Below are 17,339 nucleotides of genomic sequence, written 5' to 3'. Positions count from 1 at the left end.
CTCTTCCTCTGAGTTCAAACGAGGTACGGAGATGACAGAAGCTGGTAGGGTCTGCCAGTTGGGACTGTGGGGTATATGCAAGCGGTGGGTAGGTGTGTATGGAGGGAGGGCTGCATAGCTCCTGCACTCAGGCTCAGATTGATGCTGCATTTGGGGTCACAACGGGATTTTCCCCCATGGTCAGATTGGTACAAACTGGAGTGTGTCTTCTTCTGTAGCCGGGGGGCATGGCCTCTGCCTCGGGTCCTCAAGTGTATATTAACAACCAACGGTGGCCACCACGGTCCCCCTGCTTTCCCTGGGGCAGGGCTGGGTGCGATGCCTGGTGCTGGTTAGGGCTGACAGTAGTTTTGCTCAGAGGTTGGACACTGGGTTTGTCCGGGCTGGTTTGCACAGGGTGGCAGGGGTTGGACCAGAGGTGACCTCTGCAGCTCCCTGCCAGCTGGATTTCAATGATTTCTATGATTTCTGTGATTGTGGATTTGTCTGGGCTGGTTTGTACAGGGCTGATCCTGCCTCAGGCGGGGAGCTGGACTACATGCATCTCCCTTCCAGCCCCATTTTTATATATTTCTGTATTTCTGAATGGATTCGATGACCTCAGAAGTCCTTTCCACCCTGACTTTTCTGTGATTTGGAGACATGGCATACAGGAGCTGACGGAAAACCCTCCTCCTGCTGCCACTCGCTGTGTCTCCATGCTTTCATGGCTGCAACGGGAGTAGCTTATAATGGGGACAAGGGACCAGCAGCTCCCTATGCATGAAGGGGTGGATCCAGGGGGGTGTCACAGTGCAGTTGCACCCCTCTTTGAATGCTGCTCCATCCAAATTTTAAAAACTAGCTGTGAGGCTGGTGGGGAGCGGCGTTTCTATTCAGGCAGTGCTGAGAGACTCAATAGACTTCATGGCTCCTTGTCATCTCCCTGATTCCTGCTAATCTCTCTTTGCTCTGTAGGTGACAACAATCCTTTCTCCTTTTGAATGGTCTTAAGGCTTTACTACTTGAGCTACCTTTTCTTCTGCAATTCTGCTATCTGATAGCCATGCCCCTCTCCTATTTCACAGCCCTGCCGACTGTTTTTAGCTCCAACTGAAACCTTATCTCACTCAGGTGTGGTCACATTAACTCGGGTGCGGCAATGACTGACCACAGCATATAGGAAGCCTTGTCAAGACGTGCCAGAAGACTAGATTTTGCTTTATGAATCTGAATAAGAAACACGCTGAACTATAATGACTGCAGGACTAACAACATAAGGTCTTTTAACTATGTTGACCTTTTTTTTTTTGCCTAGTTTCTTTGTGTTTTTTAACCTTTCTAAAATATAATCTAGCAAATGAGTGCACGTTCCAGCTAGGTTTATGCTTTCGTTTAAAACTGAATAATGTAGCGTATTACAAAAGCTTCTGGTTCCTTCATAAATGGAGAAAAATAGGTGTCCTGTTCTATGTGATGATGCACCACAACATCTGCACCCCCCATTTCAAAATCCTAGATCCACCCGTGGACCCTTAGCTTGCTGCCGTCCCTAACTAGTCTTGTGTCTCCTCCGCGCAGGTATCACGGGCATGTCCCGAACGTGGCGTTCTCCTTTGGTGACACCTACGGGAACACGACGATGAAATACTTCCAGGATTTCCGCAGCGCCGTCATGAAGAGCAGCCGCAGCCCCTACAGCAAAGGGGGCTACTTCCCCACCCTCTTCTCCTACGACCCGGGGCTGGTGCTGGAGAGCCGGGCGCGGACCTGGAATAGGTGGCTGCACATCCCTTCCTACTCCCGGTTCAACCTGGATATCAACCGTTCGGGAGAGCTGCAGGAGTTTTACAAGGTGAGAAGGTCTTTCTGGAGGTGGGGAGTCTACATCTAAATATGCATGGGGCTGGACTTTACACAGAGTGACCGGGCGCTGCATGGGGACCAGTGCAACCAGTCAGCTCCAGGCCTTAGCAGTATATGTGGTGTGCATGTACCCCAGGAAAGGATGATTTTTAATTGCTCAGGATCATAGGCTGATAAGAAAGGCAGGCTGGAAGGGACCTCACAAGGTCACATCCAGTCCAATCCCCTGCTCAAGGCAAGATCAGCCTTGACTAACCCACTCCAGCCAAGGGTCTGTCCGACCTGCTCTTGGAAACTCCCAGGGATGGAGATGCCACCACTTCTCCAGCTGCCTGGTCCCATGCCTGAGCACCTTCAGTTAGAAAGTCTCTCCTCATCCCCAGCCTCAGTTTCCCCTGCTGTAGTAGGATGGAGGAACCAGCTGCCCATGGTGTATCATTGGACTTGGCTTTGTAGTCTGAGGGAACCCGCCTGGCACAGCTCAGAGGCTTGGATGTAGCAGCCCAGCACAGAGAAGCCCCGTCTTGCTCCAGGAAGCAGGCTGGAAGTGAGAGGGGGGTGAGAAAAGAGGAAGCCAGAGCCTCCCCGGTACCAAACAGTGTTATTGCTGGCATACACACCCACCCTCTGCCCCCTGTGAAGTGAGCAGCAAAGCGTGCAATTGCACAGGCATCTGGGAGCCGACCTGATGCACGCGTGAGCCTCTGTGCATGTCTGACTGCACCCGATCGCTGTCCCCCGGGGTAAATACAGCAGAGCCCCTCTTGCCCGACTCTGCCGCTCCCCAAATGAGGCTTCCTGGGCCTCATCAATAATTAAAACCCAAGCTGCCAAATGGCTGAGCCAGGCACCAACCCTGCTTATTGCAATCGTTATCTACCTGTCTGCTACACCCCACGGGCCTGAGGGAGGGGGAGGGAGGAGATTGCTTCCGAAACACAGCAGCAATTATTCCTAGATTAGAAAGGCCGCTGCGCTTTGCAGGCTGGAGAGGAATTTAGCCCCACTGAGAGCAAGTGTCTTAGCACTGGGCTCTGAGAGACGTGGCTTTGCCCCTCCATGCCCCTCAAGCCCCTGTTTTGCCCTCCAGCTTTCCCAGAAGCACCGCGAGCACTACCAAGACAAGACCGGGACCGTGCACGGTGTCCCCTACTTTGTGCTGCCGGTGAAGGAAGGGGACAGATACCCTCACCCTCTGGATCTGTGAGTAGTGCAGTGCCCCAGCCCTGATGGTCACGTAGGTGTAAGACCCTACACTCCTCGGGTGTAAGGTCCTCAAGAAGTCAGACCCCCAGAGTAGCACAGAGTGACCCCGGATTCCCCACCCAGCTCATAGAAATCCCAGAGCAGCGGGACTGGAAGCGAGCCTCAGAGGTCACCTCCAGTCCAACCCCTGTCCCAACCGTCCCAGGCACATCCATTGTCCAGCCTTTTAGCAAAACTATGCAATCACCCCAGACACAGCACTGAGCATCACACCCGACCCTGCCCCAGGGAAAGCAGGGGGACGGCAGCAGCCAACATCCTGCTTCTTTCAAAGGTTAATACAGTCTTGTGAGATCCCAGGTAGAGGCCATGCCCATGCTACAGAGGAAGGCAAACCACCCCCAGGCTGCACCAATCTGACCAGGGAGCAAAATCCCTTCCTGACCCCAAATGTAGTGTCAGTCTGACCCTGAGCAGAAGGGCAAGACCCTTTAGCCAGGACCCCTGGGATTGATCCTAGCAGGAGCATTGGCATCGCTGGATTTGCACCCCTCCTGTAGCCTCCCATGCACACAGTTGGCTACCGGTGACCTGCCTCCTCCTCACACTCATCAGACACCCTCGGGGTCCTGAGATGGGCTTGGACCAGTGCCGGATTTGTCCTTCTGGGCTTCAGGGAACAGCCCAGTGCAAGGAGCAGAGTGGCCATGCAGGGGAAGTGGGGCTCTGGGTGCATCTAGCCCTAATTCTGCCAGACGTGGGTGGACTTCACTCCCATTGAAGCCCCTGGGAGCAGATAGCTCAGCACCACTGAGGGGTGCAGCCATGAACCCCCAGCTTGCCAGCCATCCCAGCATGGAGCAGTCACCGCAATGGAGCAGGTGTTTGTGTCCCAGTGGGCCGCCGGACACTGTTGTGCTGCGTGCACGTCTCCCCACACCCAACCTCTCTGTCTTGCTGCAGGTCCAACTCCTAGCTTGCACACTCCTCCATCCCCATCCCAGCTGCCGGCTAGCCCTCAACTCCCCGCCCTGCTCCCTCCTCCAGCCACAGCCCTGTCCCATGGATGCTGATGCCAGGTTTGGCCCCCAGGGACCGGGCACACCGCCTTGCACTGGGATCCCTTTGTGCAGCAGTAATGAAGGCCATGTCCTGGGGCTGTGGGGACCAGGCTGGGGAGCAGGGAAGGGGCTTTCCCCTCCAGGAGAAGCAAGGAGGCAGGAGTGGGGTGGGGGCAGGAGGGATCTGTGCACCCAGAGGGGCCAAACTGGGTTGCATCTGGTCTGCACATACCTCGAAAGAGACGCACCACGTTTGCTACTCGCATGAAGGTGGCTTCATATTATAACAGGGGGGTTATGTCCGTGCCTCCTGTTCCTCTTGTGCTGCAGTCCTGTTCACGGACAGGGTATGAAATTGGGGTGGCCAATCTGCAGGACCACAAGGGCAGACTGAAGAGGAGACGGGCAGCGCAGTGACAGATGGGTCAGGGAGCAGAAAGCAGAGTAGCAGATCAGGCAGGGAACAGAAAGGAGAGTGGAAATGGAACAGGGAGCACAGGGCAGGGAGCAGAAAGCAGAGCAGCAGGTCAAGCAGGGGAAAGGGATAGCAGTGGCACTTGTGGAGGGTGCAGGGCTATATTTGCAGCCATGCCAACAAAACGGCGGGCCCCACCGTACTGGAAAACCCTGCTTTCAGGACCCCGCCTCTGAAACGTTGCCCAAGTAGGTTGCCCTGAACGCCTGGACGCCTGCGGGTAACTTCGACCACGTTGAACTCAGTAAGCCTGGGGACACTGTGACACCACTCGTCCTTCAGGACCTGGGATTGTTTTCTCTTCCAGGTTTATAAGGTTGGGGATTTGTCTGTGAGCTGTCTATGTTTCTCGCCTCTTTCCCCCATTTTGAACGTTGGATGCATTGTCCCTGGACACAGCCAGAATTGTGTTGTCGGTCCCTAGTAGTGCACAGGGACTCTGGCATCACCTGTGCTCTTCCTGGATTGAGTTTTATAACGTTTTCTTGTAACCAGTTCTCTAAAATACAGGGTTGTGTGGACACGGGGGGCTCGACCCTACCTGGGCCTTTCATAGGGGCCAGCATCACCCATCCCACCCCCTCCCAGCTGCAGGCAGCCCTGGCCCAACCCCAGCTAAGAGAGACATGGCCCAGCTTCTGCAGGGACCCTCCAGGGATGGAGACCCCACCACTTCCCTGAGCAGCTGGCTCCTCCGTCCTGCTGCTCTTGCAGATGAGGAGTGCTGAAATCAGAGAACCATAGATATGAGGGTGGGAAGGGACCACAGGAGGGCACATCGAGTCCAACCCCTGCTCTAAGCAGGACCAGCCCCAGCTACATCATACCAGCCAAGGCTTTGTCTAGCCGGGTCTTCAAAACCTCCAAGGATGGAGAGTGCACCACCTCTCTGGGGAGCCTATTCCAGTGCGTCACCACCCTCCTAGTGAGAAAGATTTTCCTAATATCCAACCTAAACTTTCCCCGCTGCAACTTAAACTTCCCTTGCTGCAACTTGAGATTCCTCCTATCTCTGAAGACCAAGCCCAGGCCTGGAAAGGGACCTTCAAGGAGTGCAGATGAATCCCTGCTGGGCCATCAGGAAGCTCTGAGCATGCCTGCTCACAGTAGCTTGGATCAGGACTCATAGTAGAGATGATCTCTTTTATTAGACCAACAAGATTTTTGCAAATTTTTTTTTTTTGCAAGATTTTTGCAAATCTTGTTGCTTGAATCTGCTTTCCAACAACAGCCGGTTCCTCCCCTGGGTCTGGATCCTCGCTGGCCAGACGGATGGACACATCAGTTAAGAGTCCTCCTGGAGCTACGTGGCTTTCAACCGGATTCAAGGCCCAGGCCTCCTGCACGATGCGGGTTTACACGGTGCTTTGTGACTGGTCATATGGTATCTGGGTTTCATGCCCCGCTCCTGGGCTGTGCTGTCACCCTCTGCCATGCTGTCTGTATCTAAGATTGTGAGCTCTTTGGAGCCAGGGATTGTCCTGTGTTATATATCTGTACCGCGTTGCACAGAGTCACATCGACATGCTGTGCAATCACAATGAACCCGGGAAGACCTCGACTGGTTAACATTAGGATGAAACTCTTTAAAGAGCTGGAGACGAAGTCACAGTGTCCTGGGGTGGGTGACTACAGTCGGTCTCCCAGACCACCCCTGCTGTAACACTGATTAGATGCTGTGTTGATTTCCTCTACAGCGTCAATCCACCCCAGAGGTGGGCGCATTTCTCCCAGGTGTGAGTCAGGATCCTGACATGCACCAATTTCATGTCACCACTGTCATGATGTGACATGCAAATGTTACCAAAGGTGATGCATCAGGTAGCCGTGATATTGTGTGCAAGGAGAGGACCTGGCAAACCGCTTTCTAAGAGCACACGGCTGAGAGAGACCCGCTGTCTCTTGAATCCAGGCTTCAGCACCCAAGATGCCCACAAATCATCCACGGCAGCTCCTCACACACGCCCCAGCCACAAAGCACACCCCCCTGCAACAGGCTACAGGTAGGAGGAGGGGGAGACATGGCAGGAATAAATAGCTGATAACACACACTGATGCTTCATGCTAAGAGAAAGGCAAAACCCTCACGGTCCATGCTAGGCTAATATGGGGGGGAATATCCTCCCCGACCCCAAATCTGGTGGTAGGTTCAGCCCTGAATTGAGAATCAAGGTCCTGTTTTGGACCTCCGTGGGTGTCTCTTCACAGCCGGAAGCTCAAGCATCTTAGCCAGGTCCTCTGTGCTGTCCTTAAGCAGCCTTTGCACCCAGGACCGGCCATCCCCTCCACGCCGGGCGCTCTCTCATGCAAATCCCCACCACAGCATCCCCTGCCCTTCATGCTTCCAGCTCTCCCGGCTTCTTCCCGGCTCCCGGTCCCATCCCTGTTGTGTCCAGCACCGCAAGACCGAGCCATGCATTGCACCCGTCCTCCCCAGGCCGTCTCTGCTCCCTCCACTCCTGCTGTCTGCCGTGCTCAGGCCACCTGTATCCTCTCAGCCCTACAGCAAATCCTCTCTGTGCCTGGGCAGAGCCCCCCCACTATCCCTCCTGATGTTCCCAATGGACCTGCCACCCCCCGCACCGCTGCAAACTCTCTTCTGAGGTCTCTCTTCTGAGGCTTTCCCTCCATGCACCACTGCTCGAATGGCCCTGCTCCGTCTCCCCACTTCCCCAAGAGCTATTTCTTCCTCCCTTCAAGGCTCTTAACTCCCAACTTGCAGCTCTGTGCCGTTCCTGTCTCCACTCCACCAGGCATCCTATATCCTTCTCCCCTCGACCCCTGGGTGCTGCTCTTGTTGCTGGCTCAGACACTAGGAATGCCTTCTCTGGGCCTCAGTGTGCCAAGCTGTAAAATGGGGCGATGAACTTTGTAAAGGCCTTTGAGCCCTAACGATGTGAAGCATCAGAGAAGAGCCGAGTGCTGCATTATTCCATTAAAAGCGAGCCGTGCCTCTGCTGCCTTGCCTGCTTTCGGACACGGTTCGCTTCAGCCTCAGTAAACACAAACTTCCCCAAGGCCCGAACTGAGCAGCTCCAGAACCGGACCCTTTTCTAGGCTGTCCTAGCCTGACGTGGTGGTCAAGCCCATCAGTGGGGCCAGGAGGATGAGAGCTGGCCAGGGGCGTGTGGCTCTGTGGGGTGGCACCCGCCCTGGCTCAGAGGGGACCTGAGGCTCCAGTCTGGGCCCTTGCTCCCATCAGGGCTAAAACGTCCCCTTGTGCCATCCTCCCTCCATGTTAGCTAATGAATAATAATAATTATAATTGATAAGGGTGCTGGGCCTGCTTCCAGAGAGCTCGCCCTGCACTTCAAGGCAGGGAGCGTAGAGCTGGGAGCAGAAAACAGAGCAGATCAGGCAGGGAACACAGGGGAAGGGGGCAGAAAGCAGAGCAGAAAATCCACGGGGAAGGCACCATCACAGCAGTGCTTGGTAGGCAGAGAGAAGCCATCATGCACCCAGGCTCCACGGGGTAGGCCAGTTCCCCTGCAACCATCAGCAAAGCCCTGATGCATAAGAGCGAGTTGGCTCGGGCTTTGCGTTTCAAATGCTGTCACCTGGCCTGGGATTCAAGCTGCTGTGCTTACCGTCAGCCAGGGACAGGCTGGCCTGAATAGCAGGTCTGCAAGGCTGGGGGTGGTAGGGGACTTGGTTTCCTGCCTATAGGGGAAACAACACCCCATGGGGAGCAGGAGGAGTGATCTTCGAGGGGGGCAGCCCCCATCCCCTCTGTGCTTCGGTGCAGGTCGGGCGGGACTGGACAACCCTGCAGGTCCCTTCCATCCCTGGGCTCGTGCAGTCTGTTCCCACTGCAGGATCTAGTGGGCCCGGGCAATAGGAACCTGCATTTCCCCATGCGCTAGCTGGAAGGAGATACAGCAAGTAGCACCCGGAGAGTGATCCAGCATCTGGATATTGCTCCTGCCTCTGGTGCCTGCCCCTTTGCACAGGTCACCCATGCTTCTGTGCCCAGCTTTCCTCCATCTGTCATCCACAGGCCTGGGGGGGGAGGTCAATATTCTTGAATTCACTGAGAGAGAGGGTCAAAAGGAAGACATTTGCCAAAAAATAAAAAGAAAATAGAGGTGGAATTGGCCAAATCATTGATATTTGAAAAAAAAAAGGGTTGGGGAATTTTGCTAAAGTTGAAATATTTCAGCATGGAAATACCAGGATCCTGGAATGACAGGAGATATGGCTGGAAGGGACCTCGCTGGGTCATCTGGTCCAGTCCCTGCCTCAGAACAGGACCTAATACCTCACTGTATACCTAATCCAATTACACCTTATACCTAATACCTCACCGTATACCTAATCCTACCTGCTGGATCTTGATCCAAAATCCTCCAGCATTGGATTTCACAGCCTCCCTAGCCCCTTTCTCACTGTCCTTGCAGTTGGGAAGCACTTCCCAGTGTCCAACCTAAACCTTGCAAGCTGCAATTCAAACCATTGCCTTTCATCCTGTCCCCTGAAGCCATGGAGAACCACATCCTGCCTTCCTCTTTGCATAGCTGAAGACAGCTATCGTGTCTCTCCTCGGCCTTCTTTTCTCTAGACTAAATAAACCCAGTTCTGTCAATCTTCCTCCACTGGCCCTGCCGCTTAGACCTCCCGTCGTTTCCGTCGCTGTCCTCTGGACCCTTCGTTCTTGAAGTGTGGGGCCAAAACTGGGCCCAGATCTCCAGGTGAGGTCTCCCCAATGCAAAGCAACATGTCAGGACCACTTGTGTTTGGGCAGCTGGTTGTTCCTTCTGCAATGCCTTTGTCTTTATGCAGCGGCATCCTATATATTTCAGACCATTTCTCCAGTGTTTCAAGATCCTTCAGTGCTCTCCCCCAAAGTGTCTGCAGCCCTTCCAAGCTTGGTACCATGTGCAAATGTAATTCGTGCCTTCTCTGTTAGGTAGTATAAGAGTGATGCTGTAGCTGTGATGGTCCAGCAATTATGTGAGAGGCAAGGATTTTTTAGGGTGATACGTATAAAAGATATCCCTGCATCTCACATCATCCAAATGGCGCAGACTCCAGCAAAAACCCCACTGAGACACCCCTTGGCTTTGACTCAGCGCTAGCTACTTTCTGAGCACAGTTTCCCAATTAGTTGCTCGTCTCCCTTACAGTAGTTTCATCTAGACCACATTTCCCTGCCTTGCTTCTGAGAAGGTCACGAGAGGCCATGTCCAGCCCTGCCTCAAGCCAAATTGCTTCATTCTGCTGGGATTTTTTACATACAGCTTTGTACCTCTGTATTGTGCTGCCACGCTGAAAACAGGGCCCTGAACTAAAGAGTAGAGAAGCAAATAACCCAAAACGGAGCGCAGTGGTTTTGTTTCGGGTCAGATGCCAGCTTGAAGTGTTCAACTTCTCGTTGCTTTTCACCGAATCCCCGCAAAAGCCCAGGTCCAATTCCGATATTTCCAGAATTACTGTAGTTATTCACACACCACTCCTACCTTTCCCTAAAAAAATCACCTCCCAAAATAAGGGTGTGGGTCTTTACAACGAAGCTGATTTTTCTGCTCAGAATAGCAGCAGTGCCATTTCTAGCCAACTAGTTTTAAAGGAGCAGCTCCCTTCCTAGCTCATTATTATCTACTTGATTCCTGCTAATTGCTCTTCACTTGAGGTGTTAATGACCCTCTTTCTTTTTTAATACAAGCTATCCTTTCTTCAGCAATGTTGCTGCCTATTGGCTACTCCTGGTCTCTCTCCTCCTATTTCCCAGCCCTGCAGACTGCAGCTCTTTTCAAAACCCCAGATTCATAGATTCATACATTGTCAGGGGCTGGAAGGGACCTCGGAAGATCATCAGGTCCCGCCTCCCCTACATTAGGCAGGAAAGATCTGCCCATGGAGTCCAGCCTTCAGCAGCAGCTGCAGTTTCAGCTTTTGGCTGAGCCACAACCAGGTCTCCATTCAGCTGCAAAAGGGCTAAAACTTTGCCTGAGCAGGTAAAGGAAGGGGAGGGAGCTGAAGATTTGTGTCTATCCCCACAGTATGTGTCCATAACTCTGGGAAAACCTTTATTTTCTGTCTCTGGCCTTCCTAAAAACAAGGCATGTGAGGTATGCTAGAAGATATGGTATTTGCTCTTATTCAGTGGCATCTTATATACGTATTTCAGACCATTTTCCTAGTATTTCAAGAAATAGAAAGCGCACTTCTCCCACTTCTTTGCTTCTGTCAAACAACATCCACTACTCACCACGCTCTACGCGTACTACCAAGAAAAGACCCGCAGTAACTCTGCTCTGTCCTGAAGCTGCAGAGAGGCAGCGATCGGTAACTGCTTTCCTCTCAGGTGCCCCTACTTCAGCCCAAAGATCATCAAAAGGCAATCAGGACTCATAGGAGAGATGATATCTTTCATTAGACAACAAGATTTTTGCAAAAAAAAAAAATTCTTTAATTGCAAAAATCTTGTTGGTCTAATAAAAAATATCATCTCTACTATTTGTCCTGATTGCCTTTTCCTCTAGACCAATACGGCTACAACCCAGATACCTGAAGATCATCAATGCACTCAGTGAGTTGGCAGCTGGATGCCTGTTAGGGCTGGCGGTAGATCTGGAGCCAGGGCTGAGCTTTGTAGACACGCTGCGGGAAAGGTTGGCCTTATGACTGGGGCATGCATGGGGTGGCCAGCCCGGAGACCCAAGCTCTGTGCTCCTCAGTTGCTGTGGGACTTTGGGTAAGCTTCCCCATCTCTGTCCTAGTTTCCCCATTCCTGCTCAGGGAGAGCGGGTGGATTGTGGGATGCTTGTGGCTTGCTCCGAGCTCCTCAAATGGGAGTGCGAGGCCATCTTTGAAGTGCCTGTTTTATAGCTTATTCTGTGGGTCTTCTCCCCAGCGTTAGTGCAGCAGGGCCCGATCGGGGGCCGGTGTCAGCGTGCAATGCGGCAGGCATTGGGCTAGCTGTCCCTGCATCCCAGTGGGGTGCTCGGCGTTCCCCACTTCTGGGAGAGGAAGCCGTGCCGGGCTCCGGTACTCCAGAGAGGGGCTGAATGAGCCCCGAGGGCAGCAGGGAGAGCAGGATCTGACCCCAGCCATTGGGAGCACCTTGCTGTTCATCCTGCTCTCTGCGGTCCCCAGGCACAGCATCCTTTTTGCTCTGGGGCCACGACACCTTCAGAAGCTGATCCTGACGGCGCCTCTGCTGCTACTCGCTTTGCTGGCGGTGACTGGGCTCTGCTCTTTTCCATGTGTTTTCATCAGCGTCTTCTCCAACCTCTGCTTCTCCCTCTCGTTCTCTGATACTTGTATGGCCCCTGTTAGCACGGGGGTCTTCTCACTTTGCAGGTGGTGATTTCCTAGCCCCTCTGTGCAGTGGGATAGTGCTGTCACACCCATTGCATGGATGGGAACTGAGGCAGAAGCCAGCAAAGCAATCTGATCATGCAGAATGAACTACCTGCCTCCTGGGGCAAATACGAGTCTCCGTTAAAAGTTTGTCCAAAGCTTTGAGACTCTGCAGCCCTATGGTTAGAAGAAAGGTGGCCCTTCTTGGGGGCGCAGTAAGCTCGTGGAGGGGGTATCCGAGCACTGTAGGCAGGGGCAGGGAAGGGAAGTCTTACCTGCCCCAGGCTGTCTGCAAAACGAAGGCAGCTGCTGCTTCTGTAGCATCATCAGCACCTTGGAAACAGACCCCGCTGCTCCCTCCCACCCCAGATCCATGCATATTGGCTGCGGGGCTTGGACAGAAGCTCCCCGGGGTTGGGGAGCACCATCCTACACCCCGCCGCAAGACACTGCTCCTATGGCTGGGCTGCTCAGGCCTGCCTCTGACTTGGCAAAGACACTCAGAGGGCAGGAAGGATTTTGAGGGTGCTCAGGGCTGGTTTCCTAGCCTAGTCATGCTGCAAGCTTCCCTAGTTTTTTTTTTTTCATTCCCAAATCTGTGTGTGCACATATGTGCATGTGTACTCTGTGTGTGTGTGTGTGTGTGTGTGTGTGCATATGTGTATGCGTGGGGGAGATGGGAAGGATTCCCCTGCATACCATCAGTGTTGAATGCTGCTCAATAATGCATGCAATGTAGATGCTCATAATGTAGGTCATCAAAAGCTCCCGGCCCATGGAGCTCTTTATGTTTGCTTTGCCGAGGCTCCCCCCGGCATTACTAATGAACAAGCCGCTCTGGAGGCATCTCATGGAGCCATACCCCGCCCTCCCACCTCAAACTGTAATTACCTTTCCCAGATCACTGAGGCAGCCTCCTGGCTGAGAGAGCTGACGCTGCGCAGTCCTCCAAGCGCCCGGACTTCAGCCACGATGCCAGCACTAGAGACCCGGCTGCCCTGTTGGCGAGGCAGGGGCAGATCCAGGGGGTGCAGTGCTGCAGTTGCAACCCCCGTCCTTTGATTCCTGCTCTACACAAAAGTTAAAACCAACTGCCTGGGAGCAGCAGTTTTATTATATTAATTATATTTATTTTATTAAGGCAGCGCTGAGGGAGGCGACTGACTTCATAGCTCATTGTCATCTCCCTCATTCCCACTAATTTCATAGGTGTTAACCGTCCTCTCTCCTTTTTAACGGTCTTAGGGCTTCACTCTGCAAGATCTCCTGCATTTCTGCTCTCTGCTCGCTGTCCCTGTGCATGCCTCTCTCCTATTTCACAGCCCTGCAGGCTTTTTGTAGCTTTAGCTGAAAACCTCAACTCAGGTGTGGTCAGGTGTAGCAATGACTGACGGTGATGTATGGGAGGCGCTCACTGTCTAGGACGCTCAAGAGGGCTAGATTTTGTTTTATGAATCTGAATAAGAGGTGTACACTTAACTGTAATGACTACAGGACTAATGACACAATCTCTTTTGACTATCCGGACCATTTTTTACCTCGTTCCTTTTTTTTTTTTTAAACTTAATCTAGAAACTAGCAGATTAGTGATCATCCCGATACAGTTAGATTTGTTTGTGCTTTGATCACAAATTGAATAAGGTAGCACTAGGTCTTTAGTATATTAGTAAAGCTTCTAGTTTCTCTTTAACTGGAGGAAAATACACATTAAGCTCTATGTGACGATGCACCACAACATCTGCACCCTGCTTTTCAAATTCCTACATCCACCCATGTTGCTAGGTATAACTTTACCATGGTGCTGGCAAATTCAAGCACCCTACAAACTTTCACAGATTAGCCCCCGTATTGCCCTGGGGGGCAAAGCGAGGTTTTTCTTTATGCATACAAGGTTCTGTGGGCAGATGTGATATCTTTTATTAGACCACCTAAATACTTGGAAAATTGTTCTTTGCAAGCTTTAAGGCACAAACACCTTTCTTGATGGTCACCCCTCTTGGCCAGAGCGCAGGGTGCTGCGGGGTTCTTTAACCTTGGACAGAAAGTTGTCCCCAGGGCAGCACTTTTGTCCACGCTGCATATGTTTGCCTGAGGGAGGCCAGCAGTTTCCTAGCTTGCCTTTTCCAAGCCTCCCCTTGCAGGCAGAGCTCAGTCTCTCCCCAGCCCACAGCTCTGGCTCACTCCCATGTGTGCGCTGCTTGCCGAACAATTATGACCATCCACCCTTGCAACCAACCACAAGGAAATCCCTCCAAACCTGGGGTTTAGCTCTGCTCAGGCTTCAGGGGTGGTCTTAGAAGAATATAACGATGGCCCAGAAGCACTTGGCCTCTCTTCTTGGCAATGCCTTTGAAATGTGAGGGTCTCACCTGCATCAGGAACACCTTCTTTACTGCAAGAGCAGAACAGGTGGAGTCTCCTTCACTGGAGGTGTCCAAGAAAAAGTTGGATAAGCATTGGTGAAGGATGATCTAGGAGCATCTGTGACATGCCGTGAATACTCTCCATGCTTCAGGGCTTTGCTGTTTGCTGTATGGTCCTGGGAGGGAAGCTCCACTTGTGAATACAAACAAAACCTTAGGGCCACATGAGAAAGAATGAGGTTCTTTCTCTAATGCTGAAGGTGTAGTTGGTCTAATACAAGATACCGGATTTACCCAAAGAACCTCATCTGCCTATGTCCTTAGACCAACACAGCTACAACCTATACCCCTGAAGGTGTCTTTCACACTACATCTACACCCGTGACAAGACCATCTGCCCTATGGAGAAGCAGGGTAAGTTCAGTTGCATGGCTATCCCTGCTACTGAAGAACTGCTTCTGCTATGTGGATACAACCTTCAAGATAGGAGCAGCTATAAATAATTGCATTCAAATTCAAATGTTTAAAAACCTGCAATGCCAAGTGCTCTGTGCCCAGGACGGTTGTCCAGGCAGTCGTATCTGTCGCCTTGTGCATATGCATTACAGGAGAGTCTTTAATTACATGATTGCTCTCAGGACATGTGGAACCCACACATCAACAAACAGGCGCCCATGCGGCTCGAGTGCCGGTGTTGTGCCCTATGTTTACCATGGCACGGACCATGTTCAGCCCATAGTGCAAGTGAACACATCATTACAACCATGTGCTTTTTTTCCCCCTGTAGGATCCTTCATTCAAACACTATTCACTATTACATAAGTGAATCCAGCTTTTGCTCTTTGAATTCCAGCAGTGCTCCCTGTGTGATCCTACCTTATTTACAATCCCACCTTGGCACTGAAAGATGCAGGACTTTTATTTAAAAAGGATGGCTTGCTTACAAAGCTAACTAATATTCTGTAGCACCTAAGCGGAGAAGGGCAGAGTTATAGAATCAGAAAAAAATGAGGGTTGAAGTGAGCTCAGGAGGTCACATCTAGTCCAGCCCCCTGCTCCAAGCAGGACTAGCCCCAACTACATCATCCCAGACAAGGCTTTGTCTAGCCAGGACTTAAACACCTCCAAGGATAGAGACTGCACCACCTCTGGGTAACCTGTCCCAGTGCTTTACCATCCTCCTAGTGAGAAAGTTTTTTTCCTAATATCCAACCTCAACTTCCCTTGCTGCAGCTTGAGCCCATTGCTCCTTGTCCTGCCATCTGCCCCCACTGAGAGCAGTCCAGCTCCATCCTCTTTGCAGCCCCCCTGCAGGGAGGTGAAGGCTGCTATTCAATCCCCCTTGGTCTTCTCTTCTCCAGACTCAATCAGCCCATTTCCCTCAGCCTCTCCTCACCAGTCCTGTCCCCCAGCCCCACAACCATTTTCATTGCCCTCCACTGGACTCTCCCCAATGTGTCCACATCCTTTCTGCAGTGGGGGCCCACAGCTGGACACAGGACTCCAGATGTGGCCTCACCAGTGCTGAACAGAGGGGAAGAATCACTGCCCTTGATCTGCTGGCAATGCTTACAGTTTCATGTGTGCAATAAATACAACCTCTGTCCCATCCATTATAGATGGGATAAACCCTATATAACCCTATGTGGTAAATAACCGTACACTACACACAAAACCCAGCATTTGCACCTGCTTTTCTGAGTTGATGATCCCTTACAGAGATAACCTAGTGATCTCAGGATATTGTTCAATGGACAGCAGTGCCTGATCTGAGCACCCTTCAGCTGCCAGGCACTGCGGTCTCAAAAGGTTTCTTAAATAACAGACCAAAGGGATTAGCAACCAGTTTGGAGAGGTTGTTTAAACTTTGCTCAAACCAGTCTGTAGACAGTGCTTTCAGTTTGGATTGGAGCTTCAGTCCTTGCAGGCTACAGGCTCCCAGCACTAACGAAATGCAAAGAGAGGGGCGTGGGTGCCATCTAGTGTCAACTATTTAGTTGGTCTAATAAAAGATATCACATCTACCCAAAGGACCTTGTCTGCCTATATGCTTAGACCAACACGGTTGCAACCATCATCCCATCTAGCATCAAGAAGCAGGAGCATCTCCCTCTTGCTCAGGAAGAGCACTAATTGCTGCAAAGACCTGGGCGCCCCAAGGAACCCTTTGATCTTCTTTGACTTTTGCACGGCACCTGGTCAGCTCTTCACTGAGTCAAAGACACAGTGCTTGACTCCTGCATGACGTGTCTGTCTCAGAAAGACATGAGGGTGAGAGACAGTTTGCTGCCCCTGAGGGGGTTTGGGGCAAAAGGCTAATCACTGTTTGCTCTTTATGGCTAATATAAATAGGTCCAGCTTCAGCATTCAGCTCTTTGGTCTCGTGATGCCCTTCCTGGGGAGATGAGAGAGTCAGGATCTTCTCCCTGCAAGGCTAATTGTAGCCAGAGACCAAGTTGCCTGCCAGTCTTCCTTTGATAATGCCAGCTGGGCTCTGGAGCCTGCAGCTGGATCGCCTTTTCTCCAGCCCTTGAGTCTTTTGTAAGGCTCTTTTCTTGTAGTCGCTCTCTATTTTCAACACTGCAAGTGGTGATGCTGGGTTTTCTACATCCCAGGTACAGCTAAGCGGTGTAACCCTCAAGTAGAAACATTAAGATCATAGGAAAGTCAGGCCGGCGTGACCTCACCAGGTCATCTAGTGCAGCACCCTGCTCAAGCCAGGACTGCCCTTGCCTAAACCATCCCAGCAAAGTGCCTGTCCAACCTGCTCTTGAAAATGTCCAGCGACAAAGAGCCCAGGACTTCTCTAGGTGTCTTCTTCCAATGCTTGACCACCATCCGGGTCAGAAAGCTCCTCCTAATTGCCAAGTTCAATTTCCCCTACTGAAGCTTGAGGCCATTGCTCCTCGTCCTGTCCCTTATGGTCACAGAGAAAAACCCATGTCCACCCTTTCTATTACCACCTTCCAGGTATTTAAAACTGTTATCACACCTACCTTGGTCATCTCCAGACTAACTAACCCTAGATCTTTCAGCCTTTCCCCATAAGTCTCACTTCCTAGACATCAATTTTGCTGTCTGCTGGAC

At 51.9% G+C, this 17,339-nt stretch overlaps 1 protein-coding gene across 1 annotated transcript in view; it reads left to right on the top strand.

The window, feature by feature from the left end:
- CIMIP2C (ciliary microtubule inner protein 2C) overlaps positions 1 to 17,339 on the top strand; it is a 36,706-nt gene that overhangs the window by 16,705 nt on the left and 2,662 nt on the right. Inside the window, exons 2-3 of the mRNA XM_006257873.3 lie at positions 1,561 to 1,834; positions 2,936 to 3,048. Coding sequence (XP_006257935.1) covers positions 1,561 to 1,834; positions 2,936 to 3,048 — 387 coding nt within the window. The remainder of the gene's footprint in view (positions 1 to 1,560; positions 1,835 to 2,935; positions 3,049 to 17,339) is intronic.

Source organism: Alligator mississippiensis, chromosome 1 (assembly GCF_030867095.1).
Source record: "Alligator mississippiensis isolate rAllMis1 chromosome 1, rAllMis1, whole genome shotgun sequence".
Taxonomy (NCBI): domain Eukaryota; kingdom Metazoa; phylum Chordata; order Crocodylia; family Alligatoridae; genus Alligator; species Alligator mississippiensis.
Note: the sequence above shows the minus strand (reverse complement) of the source record. Positions and strands in the feature narration are given on the sequence as shown.